The sequence below is a fragment of the Chaetodon auriga genome, chromosome 16 (genome assembly GCF_051107435.1).
Source record: "Chaetodon auriga isolate fChaAug3 chromosome 16, fChaAug3.hap1, whole genome shotgun sequence".
NCBI lineage: Eukaryota > Metazoa > Chordata > Actinopteri > Chaetodontiformes > Chaetodontidae > Chaetodon > Chaetodon auriga.
This window is the reverse complement of record NC_135089.1, coordinates 10,908,934-10,930,000: the sequence shown is the minus strand read 5'-3', so window position 1 is coordinate 10,930,000 and position 21,067 is coordinate 10,908,934. Positions and strand designations below refer to the sequence as shown.

The 21,067-nt window shown below is 46.6% G+C and overlaps 1 protein-coding gene across 2 annotated transcripts in view; it reads right to left on the bottom strand.

The window, feature by feature from the left end:
• pdgfab (platelet-derived growth factor alpha polypeptide b) overlaps positions 1–10,979 on the bottom strand; it is a 20,594-nt gene extending 9,615 nt beyond the window's left edge. The window contains exons 1-4 of one of the 2 annotated variants that reach the window (XM_076753656.1): positions 10,322–10,979; positions 8,959–9,055; positions 4,231–4,365; positions 2,817–3,007 (exon numbers count right to left, since the gene is read on the bottom strand). In XM_076753656.1, coding sequence (XP_076609771.1) covers positions 2,817–3,007; positions 4,231–4,365; positions 8,959–9,055; positions 10,322–10,384 — 486 coding nt within the window. In that variant the 5' untranslated portion in view covers positions 10,385–10,979. The remainder of the gene's footprint in view (positions 1–2,816; positions 3,008–4,230; positions 4,366–8,958; positions 9,056–10,321) is intronic. The other variant, XM_076753657.1, reaches the window with a different exon arrangement.
• Positions 10,980–21,067: the final 10,088 nt, after the last annotated feature.

The window sequence follows — 21,067 nt, the reverse complement described above, 5'->3', positions numbered from 1 at the left end:
AGGAGCTTGAGAGCATTTGTCTTGTGCCCTCACGATGCCAATGATACGCTAATTCTGACATTTACCTTCATGTCGTGTCATATCTAGATCGTAACAACTCTAAGAACACTATGACACAAATACGCTGACAAAGTGGCCAAAATGTTCTGCCAGCCTTCTGTGATAAAACACCAGAAGAGAAATGAAATCTGGAGGAATCACTTCGATGGAAAAGACAGGGGAGAGCCAAGATGTTGGGATAGGGGGAGAGAATATGGTGTCATTGAAAGTGCAGAAGGAGGTGGGCTGGGGCTGAGGGAGGAGTTACAGGAATGCTGGGATGATAGAGTCTGAATACATAAAAACTCATTAAGAATTCTGTATGCCTCTCTCCTTTGTCGGTTTCCAAACCATTCTATCTCTCTTTCTGTTTCTCTTTGCACCTTTGATGAACACTCAACCATCTCTAAACAGCTGGCAAGACTCTTATCTTTACACCATTCTCATTTGCTGTGGCCTTCCTCTGCTGAGGCATGCTGACAACACAAAAACAACCATGTAAATAAAGTTTTAACGATACCAATGACAGTGATGGACCAAAGTGCAAAAGCAGTTCAAGGGAAGTGCAAAAGAATGAAACGAGGAGGAAAGCGAGAGCAGGAAAAAGAAAGAGATGACTGAGATCTGCCCCTTCTCCTCCCTCAGGCTAATCCTATTTAAAGTTGCCTTTTTCATTACCCCGCCACTGAACAGGACAGGCTTGTACAGTACAGGGCCTGCACAGACCCGTTCTCTTTTTTTGGGTCCGTAGCATGAAAAAGGAAAGAAGGAGAGAAACAGAAGAGGGGGAATAAATAAATAAAGGTGCATTTGGACAAATGCAGAGTGGCATGAGATGGAAAGAAACACAGTGAATGTGTTCTTTTCCCATCCTTGGCCAGCAGAAGGAAAACAAGTCAGGCCCAGGGTAGACGGGCAACATTTTTAGCTTTCTAATAAACGGAGGGAGAAGCACAAACTGAACCCCTATTCAGACTAACTGCTGAGAGGACAGACAGGAAAAAAAAACTTGGCATGAGACAATGTTTCTAACACACAATGTGGTGAATGTCTCCTGACCGGAGCGAGCCCTGACGGGATGACCTTTCCAGGGATACAACGCCTCTCAGCCCCCCTTGCCCGCGGCTGGAACCGCATGGAAAAACGGCCCCCAGTGAAACCCTGCCCACCATGCCTGAACGTCCCTCTCCCCGTCTATATGCTCATTTTGTCCACAGTGTCATGAGGGGGACACGGACAAAGTCGCATGGATCGCGACATTCCAGGAATAGCTGAATCGAGCCATATAATGTCTTTTCCGTCGTCGTCAGTGTCTCTCCACCCGTACTTGTCACTGTGATCACAGACAGAGCTCCTATTGAGGATGATAGACCCCGACTGTCTGGCTGACGGAGGGACAGACAAGCTTGAATGCAGACAGACAGACACACAGGGTTGTGCTGTATATCAGAGCTTGACTCTCTTACCGCAATATGAGTCAGCATTTCTGACCATAAACCCCGTGCCCTGGATGCAGTACCCTGTGCCCTACAATGGCCGTCTTGTCAGCGCAGCCTTACTGTCCCTACTCCAAGACTGAAAGAGGAGGTCAGAGAGTCCTCCTATCCATGATGAAATCTCCCTGACTTGTGCCAGTGTTGAGGCAGGCGGGGTTGGTATTTGTTTTATTACTCCGCTGCTCTATTGAGGCGGCATCTTTAAAAGCCTGCGTGAGGAGCAGGAGAGAAAACAATGTTCCAGTGCCCATGGCCGGGCAAGATCACAATGATTAAAGAGAAGAGACAACAGACTGCAGAGAAACACAAACACAGCCCAAGTGTTCCAGGCTATCCTGTTTATCCCCCGCTTGTCTCTTACTCTTACAGAGCAGAGCACATAACTCCCATACCTCCAAAAAGAGCTGTGCACCGGCTAACAGTCTGTAGTGTAAATACAGCAGAAATACGGCTCCACTCCAGCCACGGTGTCTCCTCTGATCCTGAACAGAAGGACATGTTTTCAAGCTATCGATGCCAACAAGCCTCTGAGAACAGTGCAACCCCCTTTTCTTTGTCACCTCGTCTCCCCCAGGCTCCCTGCTTCCAGAACAGACAAAGGGCCAAACAAACAGAGAGTGGAGAAATAGCTGTGCAGCAGCCGGTGACACTCAGACATTCTCAAGGTGCAGGAGACTGTTCCTCCCTCTCCCTCTCTCTCTCTCTCTCCGTCTGTCTTATATCTTGGCAGGAGCATCCCTCTCTGGTCGACCCTTCAACAGATGTCCTGGCTAGAGGTGCCAACAACGCTCCCTCCCTGTCCTCTCACTCCTTCTCTTCCTCACTCCCGCTGTCCTGGCACAGCCGCCCTGGCCTCTCGCCAAACATGGGATAGAGTGATGAGGAGAGAGGGTGGTGATCGACTGTAATGGAAGGAGAGAGGCGAGGGGGTGGCGGAGGTAAGGTGGCCACTATCTGGGTGCTGGCCAAGGAGGCCCAGAGGAGGAGGGTAGAATGAAATGAAGAGGAGCTGTGAGGAGAAAGGGAGTGAGGTAGGAAAGGGGCATGAAGGAAGGCAGGTTAACCTTGCCTCACATATGATTTACTTACCTGGTGAGAGGGAAAGTGGTGGAGGTTTGTGTGTGAACGTGGGTGTGTTTGTGCAATAAATGAGGTGATTATGATACACATATTGTGTGTTTAAGCTTGCTACGCAGTGATGATTCAGAGTGATTATTGCAGGTATGCAGTCAACAAGCACGCAGACAATTTCTTGCGTGGGAGTGTGTTTGTGTGTCTTACCTTAACGGTGCGGTGGTGCTTGCGGGAGGGGTGACAGCGCATGTTGCTTGTGTTGCAACAGCCCGTGCAGCGCTTCACCTCCACACAGGGGGGCCATATCAGGAAGTTGGCAGACGTGGGATCCACCTGGCTCCTTGGGATCTCGTAGATCACCGTCCGCGTCTTACACACCGCCGGGACCGCCTCCTCTACTGGAAGATAGACAGGGGAGAGGGAGGAGTCAAGTTAAGGGCCTGCATGAGAGCGCAGTGACACATTTTCCGAAATGCATGCGCGTGCTGATGTATTGTTGTAATCCGTCCTCTTCGCTCCCAGCTGCTTCACGCATTCCTTCACTGCTCATTATTTGATGACTCACTTGATGTGGGAGCTGTTCGTCTTACCTCAGATCACGCCCAACCTCCTTTAAGGCTGTTAAGGAGACAAGCGATCCAAAAAGCTGATCTCATATCAGCTAAGGAGCTTTGGGATCGACTCAGTGAGACAGAAAGAGACTGCTCCTTTGTTCAGAGCCTCACTGGGGTTAATGCAGCGTGACTAGGCCAGGAAACCTTTATGTCCGCCAGTGGGAAATCTAATAATGGCCTTTGACCCCGCTGGCCATAGAGAAAAGAGGAAGGCAGTAAGCATTCATTTCAGATTTAATGCTCTGACAGGCACTCAAACCTTAAGATGTGACAGAGAGCATACAGTAAGATACCAGTATGTCGTAAAGATGATCTGTGCATCATGTACAGAACTTGAGGGCTTTTGTGGACGGCTGCCAAAATGGTATACTGTATCGTACACTTATGATACAGCGCACATACATGAAATACGACCAGCCACTTTATCCTGCGGTGCTTTAAACACCGCGCTGTTAGGAGAGATGTGAAGAACACGCAGCCAGTCACACACACACTACATGGTATTCTCCACGCCTCGATCAGATATCGTACCGCGTGGCGTTTTATGAAGAAATCTGACTGAGAGCCCAGGCGAGCTGCAACTTGAGCCCTGAATGCCTGGAATTTCCACGCTCAAGGATATATTTCTCTCCTGACGCGTGTGTCTTAGATGTGCAAGCCTCTGGCCAATTAAAAGGCTTCATGTCAGACGTCCTCGTCAACCTCACACACCAGTCTCTTCTCATGATTCCTTGATTGCCATAAATACTGGGTAGATGTCTTCATTAGGGTTCCTTTTATCCACAAAAAAACGCAGTATAAAAGCCACTAACTATTAGCTTTGTTTGAAATTAGTGTAAAGTGATCGGTTTCATCTCCTGGGAACTCATATTTAAGATCGAGGTTATTTTCAGGGCATCATGACACAGAATAAGCTGCGCCAAGTTGTGTTGTATATAGTGCCAGATGTAATCATGATGCAACCTCTGAGCTGCACAGTGAAGCGTACAGTATTCATTCAGTCTTACCGATGCTCCTCTTGCGGCGGCTGTGGAGCTGCGAGCTCTTCAGGTCATTGTAGTAACCAGGATGACGGGAGAAGTTCTTATGGTGATTGTGGTGCTTGTGGTGCTTGGGCTCCTCGATGACATCGTTTCCCGTACCTCGTCAAAACAGAAGCCAGCCATATTAATAATGTCACACACAAAAAGGGAGAAGATAAAGAGCTTATTCAACCAATAAACCAAGCAAAAGTCTGTTAACCATCGCTGCAGCTTTAACTGTGTCGAATGACTATGGTAAGTGGCTGGCTAGGGCTCACCAGAAGGCTGCATGTGATCATATATCCCTTCCACAACAAACAATGTGTCGGTTAGTCACACGACCATAGTAAGATGGCAACTTCCTTCTGGTTTGTGCTGTACGTAACACATGCTTTGACTCCCTGGAGGGTTTAGGGTTCCCTTCAGCGTGCTAGCTGGCAGGCGGCGGGCAAGGGCGACTACTGATGATGACACAAATTGAGGTAAACAGTCCAGAGTACACAGGGTACAGGCAGGAGACACCGTTTTACACAGACCTCTGTGTAATTGCAAGCTTTGTGTGTCAGCCTTGCTCACTCATTTGGCTGAACTTTCCCAGCAGGAATAAAGTATCTAGACGCAGGTGAGTCAGCATGCTCCTTCAAAAACAACCAGCTTTCACAGAAACACAGGCGGCTAAAGTGGTCATTTGACAGGTGGTACTCAGCCACCATTATCCCTGCACCTAATTAGTGGTTTCGTGTCTCTCATTTACCTGAAAATGTTTGCTTTTTCAATCATTCAGTGGCTTGGAAAAGTACATGTTTTGTTATGCTGCAGTGGTAGCTTCTTAAAGCTCCCCAACTCCAGTCTAATATAGCCAGCTCAGCTAATCCACAGTCATGGTCATCTGATAAAGCTTGCTTGTTTTGGTCTCCACCCAGAATATGAGGTGGATTTCAGAAGAGTGCCAGTGCAGCAATAAAACGATAAAGCTTGTTCGCAGGATACTGCCCTTTCCCAAAGAGCAGAGTCTGAGAGTGTTTGCTAAGTGGGTGGGTCAGCCTGTCTGTAGGTACAGCACACCCACCCGCCAGGCTAATACAATCCTACACCTGTGCACTTAACATAAACACACGACTGACAACTACACAAACTACTCTTATTATCCTCCATAACATGCTAAAACCCAATGTACACTGACACAACAAAGCTTAGCCACAGGCAAACAAATTCCACTCCTCCGGCTCCTTTGTGCTGTGACCAGAGTCATCTGAAGGGATTTCCTCTAAGTATGCATGGTCCACCTCTGGGATTGGTTGTTTATTTGCTTTTGGATACCTTCTTTTTGCAGGTCGGCCCCTCAGTGAGAGTGGAGGGAATTTCCTCCTAGCCTGTCATGCAGTCAGTCAGACAACCGGTGACCCGGAACCAAAGGTCCACAGAAAGGAAGTGTTGGCTGCAGCTGAGGCCTGGAGTTAAGCAAAGGGCTGAGCTATCAGTCTACCAGGCCAGTATATCCACTATACAGAGACACACACATACACTCCAGTGCATGACATATAGCTGGAAGCACACACCTACATTGTCAGTACAGTCAGGTGGACTCATTGTGACAGCTGGTAACAACCTTTTAACACTGCGGGTCACTGACAGAGCTCCCACTGTGCCTCCTCTCACTCTACCACACCTATCCCTCGCTTCATCTGCCCCAGTCAGAGGAGGACAGGAGTGAGGGAGGCCATCACACCAGTGGCCACCCAGAGACACTTTGTTTCAAAGCTGACAGGAGAAAGGCCACTAGGACATAAAGAAGTCCTTTATAGACTGCAGAGTCGTATTTCCAGTGCAGTAAAATGGCCTTTCTGTTGTTTTGTCTTCACACTGAAAGGAGGAACAAGGGAAATAGGGAAAGAAGGCAATCAGGGTGATCACGCAGGTATATGCAGGAAAAAATTAGGGAGAAATGAAGAGAGGTGGGATAAGAAGAGAAAGGTGGAGGCCCATGAAGAACTGCAGTGAGGGGTTTGCTCCTCTGTTGGTTCCAGGTGGCTGAGAAGTAATAACCCACATGGAGCGTCGTCAAACTGAGACAAGAGGACAGGAGATAGTCTCTCGCCATGAGTCAGGCTTTCATGACTTGCAAATTACTGCCCTCATTAGCTGAGTGCCTCTGCTCCCTCCCTTTACTCCTCCTCCTCTCTTTCTTTCGTCCTCTGTTTGTACAAATAGCCAACATGTTGTTGACTTGTTGTAATAAGTGCCTCCATAATTCTCTCTCTCCTCCTTCTTTCTGTATTGTCAACAGTTCCATGGCTGAAGTGCTAGTTTAGGTTCATATGGGCAAAAGGTCCCTGCTGTGGGTGTGAAAGCAGGTAGGAAGCACAATAACTATGTTTTCGAGGCAGCGCAGGTTCAGAGGAAGTGCTGCCAACTGTACCGGAGGTAAACACACTGCCAGCTTGTCAGAAACAAAGCAGATTGCACAACTTTCAGTGTGAAGTGTAGCAGGAACACAACCTCCAGAATCCTCCTCCACCTCTGCCCCATGCCAAGAGTCAGGTTCCCTTCTCTGTCAAAGTCCTTCACAGAGAGAGATAAGAGCAGGCGGGCTGGGGGGCCGCCGAAGGAGCGAGACAGGGCTAGAGAAGAGGAAAAGCGAGGAGAGGAGCACCTCAGGGGCCAGACAGCCATCTGCAGACTTCAGCAGGGTCATCTCATCTGTCAGTCAGGCTGAAGACACCTTCCTTGTAGGACGTGTGCACATAGACACACAAAAACAAATGCAAGCCTGCGCTGAGCTGAGCAGCACTAAATGAAACACACAGCCATGATAAGCCCTGCAGGCCCTCTCTGTCATTCTGGCAGATACGTCCTTCCGGGCTGAATTATAAAGTCATCCCTCCAGAGGCGGAGATCTAAGATACTGACAACCAAGCTCTACACAGGGATAAAACAGCACCACAAAAAAAAAAAAAAAAAATCTGTCTAGATCGATAAAATGGAAAAACTAAATAATTGCACCCTTCAAATACAACATCAAACACAGCATCAGCTGTGCACCATCCAGGTGCCAGTGTGTAAAGGCTTAAACAAACACTTCATATTAGCCCTTCCTTTTTCCTCCCCTTGCTGACATGCTATGCCATGTACAGATTGGCCTATACTGGCAGCTTTACTGTCCCGGCCATCCGCAACAAAAGCTCTGAAAATACCCCTCTGGCTGGCGTCAAAGGTCTTTTAACTGGCTGGCCCGGGCCGCCAAGCCGGCCCTCAGACAGATTTATGTCCTCGTAATAATAATCAGCCTACTACTGTTACCCTGCAAAACATTCCTCTGTTTGAAGAAAGACATGTTAATTCAATTATAAACACCTCTTCTCATGCTAGAGGCACTCCGGAGATCTATTCTGGGCTTGGCGCAAAGTGGAGTGATCACTGGTGTGGAGCGCAGGTTGGTTTGATTATGAAATAAAAAATTAAACACACTAATGACGCAGGAATATTAGTCCTAATTGATACATCCATCAGAAAAGCAGGTCGGTGGTTATACAGATGAATACTTGAGACTTGAGTGAAAGACCAGCCCCTGTCCCATGTTGCTTTGCTGAATGTTAGTTTTGAGGTTACTAATGAGCTATGACCAGTGAGCTAACTTACATCACTCTGGCCTGTTAAAGCAAATTTAGTAATTAACCTATTTCCATCAACATAACTTCAGGGGGGAGCCTTGAATTTGATATATGGCCAGAGCCTGTGTAAATAGAGGCTCATGTGAAGGCAAACAGCTTCTTCCAGCGCACCCTTGTAACTTAATCTAAGACAGTCTGAGGCAGACCGTTCCCCCACCACAGAAGAAGCAGCACCCTTCAGGAACCAGAAGCTGAAGAAGCCTGTCTGACCTGCGAGCTCCTGTCTCTCTTTACAGGGCAACATATGTGGCAGTCTGGTTGCTATAAAGCCAGTTTATTACAGCAGCTGAAAGAATATGAACAAATAAATGTTGGCCAGTGAAAGTCCGTCTTTGTCACATGTGTACAGTAGATGCATCAATCACAGCTACCGTGCAATCGCGCACACCAGGGCTGCACCTCAGGAGCCATAATTTAACTGATTCCCTGCTGAATTTGCAGAATGAGCCAAAACTACAGGAATTCATGTTTGATCACTCAATCCACTTAACCAGTGGGACTGGTAAAGTCTCTACATGCTATTTCATCACATGTCATGCAAACCCCAGCTTCTGCCTACGTCAGCTGCAGGCACAAGTGGATCCAGCATATTATCATTAGCTTCTGTTATTGATTATTGCACACAAGTACTATTTCAAAAGGTAAAGAACATATTGCAATTTTAATGGGCAATAAGGGTTTCCCACTCGTGATTTCTTTAGATATGACCTTTGAAAGAATTTATGTGGTAGTTAGTTGACTTTATCCTTAAGCCATCACATGTCTCACTCAGGCAAAAATACATGGACAGTCCCCATGCCAGGTGGTATTCAGGTGACAACCAAGAAGGCTATCTTTGAAAATGATTGCATAGTAGAGCATCATTTTCCAGCCAACAAAGGCATACTGCTGATGTAATCATGGTGCAGCTGTTTCAGAACCACCCTTTACTGTGTGTTGTAACAGAAGCAATAGCTGCCTCACGTGTGATCAACATCCAGGGCTTCAGGATTTAAAATGTTACCCAGGTCTACAGATAAAAGTATCAAGAGGCAGAATTTACCTACGGAGTCAATGTCCAGTAGCCGCTGGAGGTCGCTGATGCTGTGGATTTCGCTGTGGGACAGTCTGTCTATCAGCTCCTGAGGAAACTCCACTTCCTTTAGGGGGCGGAGGGGCAAAGAAATCAAACAAGAGATGAAGGTTAGTGATGAGTCGGGTCAGTGGCAAGACGTGTAATTGTTTGTCTGTATAAATAAACGTGCTGGGTTTGAACAACCACCGGGAAGATCAACTTCGCAACTATGTGCCAACAGCAGCTAGCAGATCTGGACCATTGCCATACGTTCCCCTCACGCGTGAAGGTGGTGCCGAACCCCCTTGAGAAATTATGCAATTTAAGTAGGTTTTGCCTTGCAAAGGAGCAAAATTGCTGACCTGGAGGATAATACATCATACATTTTTGCTAGGATCCTCCGGTTAGTTCGGCGCCCAGATAATTCTAGAGTAAGCACTATTTCCCTGTAAAATAGCTATTTTAAAAAAATGATTTCCATTGCCTGTATCTGGCAAGTGGGACACTTATTGTGGGCTATCATTAAATATGAAATTGTGTTAATACAATTACTGCTTAGAGTATTAATTGGATGTTAAATTAACAAATATATCCCAGTGAGCTCAGAAATGGCTTGAATTGTGAATTAACAGTCTCTTTTCTAAATGAAATTTGGAACAATACGCCTGTCCGTGTGAACGGCATCTCGCCACACTTTGCACTTGTTGCGGTCTTGCAAGCACCTCAAGTCGAGCGAACCGCGCAGCCTTACAGGAACAGTGGCTATTTATATCGCCCGGAGCGGTTCCCATGAAAGCGCTCAGCCCAACCAAAACGTTTGCCCAGCGTTGGCTCAAGCCACAAACACATTTGGCACAAAAGCCAAAAATAACTGCGATATGCGTCCAAGTGCGGACGCGATGTTTGTTCTCAAAAGCGCGCAGTCACTGGCCCTCATGGTGACTGAGGCTGATATGCTGCTTGGTTCATTCTCGAAAAATGAATTCACATACTCATTCTGTTCTTAAAATAGCCTCTTGGTCTAAACCCTCTTTTTATTTTTTTGGAATAGACACGTTGGATCAGTCATAGGTTCATTCACATGAAGAATGACTTTAAATTATGTGCGCTGCGTGATCATAATCTTATCTTCTAGCCTAATTACAGGCTTTAAATCAACAGTTGGAGCTATTGCTCTGTAGTTTTCTTTCTCAGGGCATCAAGTTGTGGTGTAGGGTGTTGGAGAAATGCGCACTCTGAGGGAACTTTGCACCCTCGCAGGAATAAAACCCCGCACCAACTGAGCATGACATGGAACCAGAGGGACCCAGCCCCGTCCCTCCCTGGCTGTGCGGAGCCCTGGTAACTTTACCTCAGAGGTGGCCAGCAGCAGGTACGACGTCCACAGCAGGAAGGAACAAAGTGCGGCTCTCATCTCCCTTTAATTTAGATTTAACCCCGTACAAGAAAAAGGTGCTATTCTGTAGGAGCCGCAGAATCGCTCCTGGCCCCGCAGGATCCACAACCATCCCCTCGGGGAGAGAAACCGGGGTGTCTGAGCGGCTCAGCGGGCTCTGTCAGATTCCGTGCAGCACTTGCTTGTGACTGTGAAACGCTGAAGACGCTGGAAGTTGACTCTTATTCACATTGGACTGCGTCCTCTTGAACAAGCTCTGTGCGGCAGTTCGGCATAGCTCCTCAGGCGCAAGTGGGACATTCCCAAGAGACAAGTCTGACGCGCATTGCACTTGTCCTTCACCCTCTAACAAATAAGCTTCACACTTCAGCCAAGTTTACTGATATCTCTTAATTTATCTGTTAGAATCAGACAGGAGTTAGACGCACGGCTATTTCTTTCTGTGATAGTGTTTAATAGTCCTAAAAGAATATATTCCAAACGAAAAGATCCTCTGAGAAAATCACAAGGGGGGAAAGTTGTCCGTTCGTGCTATCCAGAGCCTGTCTTGCAGCAGTCTGCACAGGTCCTTGGCTGTGTGGGACTCTGAAGTGAATGGAGTCAGAGCGCCTCTGAGCCGCTGGATATAGAGAGCCAGCAGCTCTGTGCCCGTTGCGCCTCCCCTCGCGTTTCAGTGATCGTGCATCTATTCAACGGGGGGAGCTGGTTGGCTGGTTAGATGACTTAAGACTCAAGAGCATGTCCCCATCCCCCTTCAGCCCGTGTGTGTGTGTGTGTGTGTGTGTGTGTGTGTGTGTGTGTGTGTGTGTGTGTGTGTGTGTGTGTGTGTGATCGATATTGATTATCACTGATTGGAAAGGATGCAAAACTGACCAATAACTATGGGTAAACTGAGATAAAAAGGATGAGGATGCTAATGAAGATTAATCTTCATTCTTCATTGTTAACAGTGAGGATAGTGATTGAAAGTGAACAGTTCAGTGTGTATGAAACCACTCAGACATTTTATGATTGTCAGGATGTAAGCAAAATTGGACAATGCAGACAAAAAAATGATGATGATTGTTATGGTAGTGATGAGGGTGGTGACTCATGATGTCTCATGATGATGAGACAGTAACACAGGCGGTCTTTGTGCATTTGAGTTTAAGGCCAAACAACCCAGTTATGTATTATGTCTGGACATGTACTACTCATTAGAAACAAAGAAATATGCTTGCAAATTTGCCATAAAGCAGGAAAAATGGTCAGCATGGTGACATATGACGGTGACAATGACCCAGTACCATGTTAACCATTTAACACCTGTGCATGTGGACATGATTTTGGGACACAGGAAGCAACTACTTCACAGCAGGTTAACAACAGACTGGTCCTAACTTGCTGTGAGGAAGCTGGAGGCTGAGCGGTGCTGTGCTGGGAGGTCTGGGAGAAGAGCCCGAGGGCCCGATAAACGAGACATACCTACAGGAGCAGAGACGCAGACAAGCGTGCACACACATTATCAGCCAGAGGTGACAATCAGCAGGGAACCATAGGTCAGCAAACCAGGTGGTCTGCCCTCCACCTTGTCCATTCAACTGGATCGTATAGCAGCACAAGGCCAGCCTGAGGGCGTTGTGGCTGGAAACACTGCATGGAGAAAGCACTGCAGCAGCTGGCGGAGTAATTAATGTAACTATTTTAATAAACCTATGAAATTCATATTTTATAATAAATGTCTCCCTGCTAAAGTCATTTATGTGACACATTGCTCCTGTTGAAGCCTCTTTTTTTTTTTAGAAATGTACCACACTCCATTAATCGTTTATTCCTCAGATTAACACTGCATGAGTAAGCGTGTGCATTACAGTAGGTGATGCTATGGCAAAATGACTAACGCTGGCCGGTGAGAGGCAGATTCATCATCATCAGGTTCATGGTATGCAACAGTGTCGTCGCAGGTCAGCCTCCCTACCTGGATGCGCACGCTCACAAAGACACTTCACATCATGGTGGGAAAGTGGGAGTTAGAGGAAGAGGTGTGAGGGCAGGCCATGCAGTGGGAGAGTGACTGTTTTCAATGTGATTGATTGATGATTTATTTCTCTCTTTCATTTTAATGTATCTTTTGTGTTTTGCTTTAAGCCAGATTATTAATGCAGAAAACTTGAGCTTGAGACACAAGTGCACATGTAAATTGGAGAAGATGGTAGAGGTGGTGAGAGGAAGATAAAAAGGGGAGGGAGAAAAGAATCATCACACTGACACTTTAGAGGCAGAAGAACAAAAATTAAAACAACAGGAGCAGAAATCCCTCTCTCCCTCCTTCTTTTCTGCGTGAGCTATTAGGCAACATGTTTACTGGCAACTGAGGTCTGTGTACCTAACAACATTAACCCCATTAAATGGTTTTATAGATGCTGGTGCACAGTAAATCAAGCCATAAAGACGCTGTGGAGAGGACGTTCTCTGAGTGAGGTGATGACTCCCGTTGCCCCCCCAGGCCACACATAGTTCCCAGTGAGAGAAGTGTTGGAAAAAAAGGGGAAATTTTCTAAGAATGTGGTGGATATGAGTTGCATTGCCTTTGGGGGATTGGAGTGTGGATCAGGATGAAGTCTGTCTGTTCTTATCATCTATTTCCATAGTGAGCGGGGGTGCTCCTTTTGAGGAGTCTTGACCTTGAGAGCACAAATATTTTTAAGCTGGGACAGGACGGTTTTAGTTTTTGGGTAAACTGCAGTTGAGCTCAGTGCCAGATCAGTTTTATAGTCAGAATAACTAATGAAGATTAAGGACAAATGAAATTTGTCCGATGTTATATACAGTGCCTGTCCAGACATTAATCCAAAAGCATAACAGTAAAACACTGACAGGGACCGTTTTACTTCATTATGAGTACTTTCACTTCTCATACTTTGTGTGCATTTTGCAGATAATACATACACTTATTTACAGTAAGTGAGGTTTTGAGTGCAGGACTTGTATTTTCACAGTGTGGTACTCTTTTTTCTATTTTTATTGAAGTAATCTGAATACTTCTTCACCCACTGCCTATATGTGTCTGAAAAAATTGTCTTTTCTGTCATATTCTATTAATATCCACAGAGTGATACAGTCCTGACACCTTTTGGATACGCTCAAAGCAAAAGACTCGATATCTCATAACAGTAAGTGTTATAACACACACATTATGATCCATAACCCAATCTCAACTTGACCCCAGTAAACTGTGAACCTGCAAAGAAAGCAAAGGACCTCACTCTTCAGCATGCAGGGAACCATAAAAAGATAGCAGAGCTGAAAATAGAAACTCAGTATACTGATAGCCACATATTCACCATCAGTTATGGTACCTGAAACTGTTATATTTCCTTCCAGTGAAAGCTATTACATGTTTTCCACTGGGCATCCCCAGTCTATTACACCTCATCATGTCAAAGACCGAGTGGATTACTGACTGGATTGCCTTGCAACAGAGAAACAAACACGGATTTTAACCTGGTGTCTCCCCTAGCACCACCCAGCCACATCATGAGCATGAATGAGTCACGGACACAAGGAGCAGGTCCTACCGAGTGATCTCCTCCCCCCTCCTCGGGGTAGAATTAGCCTCCGCTAACTAAAGCCCCGACTAGCTCATCAGTGTCTATGATGACAAAGTCGATTCCATTAGTGGGTTGTGTGTTGGTGTTTTTAGTGTGAAGCTGTGTGTTATTTGACACGAGCTAGTGTCTTGTAATAGGCCCATTAGAAACAGTGGTAACATTTATGGTTGGGTTACTCATGCGCGCACACACACACACGGGTAAGTAATTCAGGTGAAATTTCCCAGGAGCAAAGGTACATTCCAGAGGCTGGTAGTGATATAGATTGGACTTGGAAATTATCCAGAGCAGAGTGCATATCCAGGGCAACCTCCTCACATAAACAAGCAGCCACACATTTCGCATATACACACATTCACACTGAGAAAGACTCAAACACACACCCTCACTGCATGTTCACTTGAATATTAAGCAGTGGAGGGAGGCCAAGTACAGCAGCCTCTGTACAACTGATCCTAGACGCAACTGCTCTTTTATAGGGACGATTACTGGCAACCATTTACAGGCCTTCATCTCCCTAACATGCACAGCAAACCTGAATGAAGTGCTCTGTGGGGCCTCCCAGCACCCCTCTGGACCCCTTTTCCTTTAAGGCACTATAGGTGTGCAGGCATTCACAGGGCACAATGCCCAACTGCTCTTTCATAGGTCTCAACCGCATAGTCAGGTTCACCCCTGGGCTCAAAAATGACGCCACATGTACATATAAATGCACAAAGCTGCTGGTACAAGGTATGCAAGGCAAACGTCCAGCTGCAACACATTATACATTACAGCAGCACACTTGAGTTGTTAAGGGACCGCGGCATCCTCTCGGTGTGATCTCCAGATCTGTCAAACTGCGGTCTGCTCTTGTCATAACTCTGCCTTGACTTTTTCACTCTGTACACCTCCATGAAAGCCATCCTAAGAAGGCTAGAAAATAGGTGTTCGGTGTGAAGGAGAAATGGCACAGAGGAGAGAAAATACTGGGAACACGCTGGAAGAAATCCCAGCATGTGTTTGTATGCGTGTGTTTTTGCAGCCTCAGCATCCAGTTCCAGCGGGTTCCAGGGTCTGACCCCGTTGTTTAGGACAGAGATGGACTCCTGACCGCAGCCTGCAACCACAACAGTGTGGAGGAAGCAGTAAACTGCAAGCCTCAACTCCAGGTGTTGAAAAGCAATCCCACTCAGAGGTATGAATGCATGCATGCATTTTCTCATACACTCACACACAGACTGTAAATAAGGGAATCTACACTTTTACAAATGCTTGCACTGACACTCACACACCTGCACTCTCTCATGTGCATTCTCCAATTTCCACAAATGGACAGACAGACAGACATGAAGCAATTCGGGCACAAGTCCTTACATGCAGTTCCCCGTTCCCCCTGTCCCAGATCCTTTTCCCCTTAAAACACTGCCTCTTTATTCTCTATGAAAAAAAAAAAAAGAAAAAAACACACACACACTTTCCTCGCACATACACACTCACACAGAAAACAGGGGACTTCCAGCCACTGAGAAATAGAAGCATAATTGCCGGTGCTCTGTTGTCTATCAAGACCTGACCTTTTCAACGTGTGTGCCGTGTTGGGAGCAGTGGGAACCAGCGAGGAGGAAGACAGGGGTCTCCCCGGCTCTGTGGTGGTCTGACCCAACCTCCCCCTTCCTTTCTCCCTTCTCAACTCCCCCCAAAACTCTGGGAACTCCCACTGCGTCCCCATGTTCTGAGGGTTCGGAGGCGAGGAGGGGTGGACACGACTAACCCACAAATCAGACTCTTGGCAGGGGGACATCAAAGGCGGAACAGGACGATGTGGAAAGGACAGGGGGAGACAGAGTTGCCCTGTCTCACTGTGGTCCCAAGGGGAAAGAGGAAAATTTGAGGTCTATGTGTAGAGCCCAGACATTATAGTGGCACAAATGTAAGCTTTCTGTTGGTGCCAGTGGGAAAATAGCGGACTAGGATTGCCTTACATGAATCTTTGCTTGGAATAAGGACGTTAAAGAATGAAACATATACAGTGACATACTCATAATAAACACATGAGAGTTTATAGGATTATGCATCAGTGGTAGGCGGAAAGAAATGGCTTTGACTAGTAGAGAAAAGTCATCCAAACAAATAGCAAGAAACTAATATCAAAAGTAGATGTGGGGTCCATGATGGAGCCTTAAATGAAAGCAAATTAAAAAACATATCATAAGCAAAATGGATCACTCGCAGGCCCAATGATAAGACATCTTTATGTTGCTACATGACAGACAAGCTCAGCTCTCAGAGGGGGCAAAGCTGTCCTCAGAAATGTATTAGGAGCCTATAAGCCCATAATTACACCAATTGGCATGTCAGATGGGCTTTCACTTCGTTATTTACCCTTCCTTCTCCCCTTGTCTTTCACTAGCCATAGCCCACCCCGCTGATGGCACAGGGACCATGAGATGGGGGAACTAGTGGTGGTGGTGATGTGCATGTGGGAGGGGGCAGGGTTCCGTATCGGGGGATTAAGGAGAGATTTCACTGCTTGACTTGACCGACATTAGCTGTCCATGACAGGGATGAAGAGGAAAGACTGGGATGGAAGGAGGAGGAGAGGGAAGGGTTTGAAGAAAAAAGATAGTGCTAAAAGAAAACCCCTGGATTTAAGGGTGATTAAGACCAGTTAGAGAATCCACTTTGGCACACCTGGTTATTCACCGCTTCACCATGCAGCATCAGCCCCAGGGCCACGTACGGCTTCAGGTAAACTCTGAGATAGAGCAGGGCCCTGCATTGTGTTTCAGACTTTTTCCTCAACACTGCGCCATTCCTATAGCAACCACACCTTTCTGAGCCATGAAAGCACTTAACCTCCAGGAGAGAAGCGCTGCCCATTTTATGGGCCGTACCGTGATGCTGTTTCGCACGCATCATGGTAACGATTAACACTGGTTAATGCAAGGCCCCCTGCCCCAACGAGCTCTCAGTTTGCTCCTCTGGAAGCAGCACTATAGCTGCTTTTACAAATAATTACAGCAGGTTTTTGGCTCTTTTATTGTTGTTGTTATTATTAGAGGCCATAAAAGCAATACCAGATCCAGATCCAGCACTGAGGGATGTATGTCAACAAGTAAGTGAGAGAACACAAAGGAAAAAATGAGAAGAGATGGAGTTAGAGAGACCCCCCCCTTCCTTTTTTCCCATTCTTGCCTTTATTTTAGTCAAGGGGAGAAAGTAACAAAAAAAAGGAGAAAACATACATGCCAGAATTGAAGCGGAGATGTCAGCACCACACAGCTCACATCCCAGTCTGCTGGTCCTCAAGGAAGACCCGAGAGCCCCATAATTGTTTGATGTCAAGCCATCCATGCCCCGTATCAAAGAACGACACACTGGGCACTGTTTGCATGCATGCACGTGTGTGTGCAAATGTGCACACGCAGAGATTTGTTGTAGGATCTAGGACTCAAATTAGAAGAATAACTTTTTTTGGTCCCCAAACCTTTGATGCCAGCCCACACTGTCATTATGGTAGACAGACCAGAACCATAATAGCACCTCTCCAAACTCCTCCTCTCCAAGGAGTCAAGATGAAGTGTCAAAATCCCAAAGCACAGGGAGATCACAACAAACTGATTATCAACAGGAAGTGGCTCCATTATGGGCTTAAAGATAGGAGAGAGTGCTCTCTGGTTACAGCGCTCACTCAAATCCACACATTCCTGCAGGGTTTAGGGAGAGCCAGGTCACCCCTGTGGACTCTGCTCCCCAGCTACTGCCTCAGCCCAGGGGCATTGCTCAAGGTACAAATGGGACATTGAAGGGATTTGGGGGTCCTTGAAGAGGGGCTGGAGGGCTGTGGATGTCTAGGGTGGCCTAATAACCAGGAGACATTTGACAGCCTTTAACTTTTGACTTTGCACACCTGCAGTGAGAGGACATGTTTTGGGAGATGAGGTGAATCCTTCGGGATGCGAGGGTAGACTCACATCTAATAGACCCTGACAACACACTCATTCCTGGGGAATATGCCAGGTCTTATCCAGATATTGAAGAATGTCAATACTCCCAGTCCAATTTGGAGCATCGTATCTTAAAAGCTGACGACTGAATTAGAAACATGAGATGTTTTAAGTGCAGGAATCTGAAGAGTCTGGAGTAAATCATCCATCTAAAATGCCTAAAAGCCAAAGATCTATTAACATTATCTGAGTGAGTTTTTGAGACGGCTTCCCAAACAGTCCAACAGGGACTTTTCGTTCACTGCATTCCTCCATCTTCCTAATGTGATTAGAACAGAGTTCGACTACTTTTATGATCTGCACTCAAAACCCTAACGATCCCTCAGAGAGTAGGAGGCGCTGAAAAAGAAGGAACAATTGAGGCAATTGCTGAGCTGCCTCCCCAGGGAGTGAAGTCAGAGTCAAAGTGAAGAGATGGATTGTGCTGGGTCGGGATCAACGTGGGCAGGAGATTGCAGAGTCATGCGCACGATGGAATATCTCACTCAGAAAAATGCTACTGACATATTTTTTTCCAGTTGAGCATGCAGAATATTGGGAGAACATTTCAGGCTTTTGTTTGTTTTTTCTACACGTCGTTTAGACGTGAGTCACAAAGGCTCCGCTGGCTGGGAAGAGCTTTGAAACTGAGGCCAAAATTGAGGCGAGTGAGGGAGGCCTGATCTCCGTGTTGGTATAATGTATACATGTGAATTATTTACTTGTCGTCCAGCAGGAAATGAGGAACGATAACAAGCTTGGGAAAGAAAAGCAGAAAAACAAACAGATGGTATCTCATCCCCTTCGTTCATTTCTTGCTTTCTCTCTTTCTCCTTTCTTTTCTCTGAGGCAGTCGGCCGTGTCCTGCTGAAGGACAGCAGCAGGATGAGGACATGATTTCAAAGTAAAACATTTCGGCTACTTAGAGTTGGCTCGTGACTGTTACTTTTAGAAAGATGGTTAAAAGGGAACTGAGTTGATTGTGCGCGGCCAAGTCTGTTTACAGTGAGTACCACTGCACATGTAAATGTGGCTACAGATGGAGAGGCACAGCAATGTGATGACTTGAGCTGCTCGAGGCTACGTTAGCTGCTTCTAGCATAACACACCTGACTCGCCAACTGAACTGCCTGTGGTCAAGTTGCATTGTGGTTAATGCAGGCGGTAGTTTTGTTGTTGCAAGGAAGAGTAATACGTGGAATATGTAACACAATAACTCAGACACTGCTGCAGTGATTTTGATCCTGTTTTTGTTCCAGGAGTGCAATGCTAATTTTCCATTCTTTTGAGGAACTTTTTCTTTTGCTCTAGTACAAAACCATAATGGCCCACCATCTTATTCAGTCATCTCTATGCAGTGGGGCTGTTCTGAGCTGGACCTTGTGATGATCTCCTGACCCAATTTTTGACTCTCCATCTCCCCCTGACCTCGGCTCGACACCCCCTCTCATCCCTAACCTTTCAATCCCATCAGCCTCACTACTGTTCAATCACCTGTGACCAGGTCTGGGTGGTGACCTTTGACCCAAGGAGGTCACGATTAAGAGCTGAGAATCAGAGCAGCAGAAGTGGGGACCAGGCAGAGATGAGATGCCCCCGGATTGAGATCGCTGGAACGGTCAGGTCGCCACGCCCAGTATATCGTGATAAGAAAAGAGCTGCGTATCAAAGGCTCTGGTCATTAGTGCAGGCGGGTGGGGGTTGATTTTTTTTTTTCCACCAGAGTGTGGGGATCACGGAGGAGGGAGAAGGCAGGGAGAATCAATGTTGGCAGGCATTTTAATTAGCCTGGATCTCCCCAGACAAGGGGATAGAGGGGAGCAGAGATGGCGGCTCTGGGAACACAGAGGACAGGAAACAAAAGAGAGAGATTCAGGGAGAAAGAGAGAGAGGGGTGAGGGTCACACGCCCACAGGCTACGCTCACTGTGCCAGATCTAAATATGCTGCACCAAATAAAACATCCTCTCACGAGGCCATGGGTGGCTGTGTCTGGTTATGGGATGCAACTAATACACATGCAAGCACGCAGACACACAAATAACAAATCACTCCCAGCCGACTTATCTTGTAAATTGTTGGCAACCCTTATATAAAATGTGGAATTTGGAGGGATGCATTTTAAGAAGCCATCCCGTAAATGAGGAGGCAAACTGTTCCCATGCTGGGATAAATTCTTTAAAATTTTATCTCGGTGGTTCTCAGTGGACTTCACACCACTCAGGAGTGCACTTTAAAAGGCACATTCCTCTTCTTTTTCCTGCACGCTCATCGCCTCCTCCGCCTCCGTCTTTATCCTCTGCATCCTTTCTGTCTCCTCCTTCCACTCCTCCCCACCAGCTCACCGAGTCTGGCCCGTTGTTTGTTTGGACAATAAAAAGCACAGGAGTCTCGCACCAAACATGCTCCGCTGTGGGAGTAGCAGGGAGTTGTAGTAGAGCCAAGATGCAGCAGCAGAAAAGGGATGGAGGGAGCAGAGGGTGATGGTGGTGCAGCTGGGGTCATTCCTCCTCCCGGGTCCCTGCTACTACTGCTTCTTTCCACTTCTCATGGACCACTTCTGTTTTGAATGAGAGCGAAGAGAGGCACAGAGCTAAAACTCAGTATGTACCCAAACACAGAAGTGAGTGACCTAAATTAAAAGCTGGTAAAGGAGTGTGTGAAAGTGTGTTTTCTCACACTGGCACCGCGCCATGGCACCAAGGCTTCATCTTAGACAGTCTTGGACAGTGCCAAGTTTTGTCCTCACTGGGCCCACCCAGGATCACCCTGTAATGGCCCTGCCTAATCAGGTGCTCTGGACACACACACACACACACACACACACACACACACACACACACACACACACACAAGCCAGGTCATCTCAGGCTGAGTTTTCATTCCAGTGATCTCAGTGTTATCATAAAGGTTTTCTTTGGAAGACAAATATCATGTTCGTTTGAGGAAACTTTTTGACATATACTCAACTGAAAACAGTACGAATACAACATACTTAATGTTTGACCTCATCAACTTCATTGATTTTTGTAACTATATTGTCACATCCAGGCCAGCTTTTACCTGCTACTCCTCACCCACGCATCCCTGGTCACCTGCACTCTTGCTCACCTACACACCTGTTTCCCATCAGCTTTATCAGTC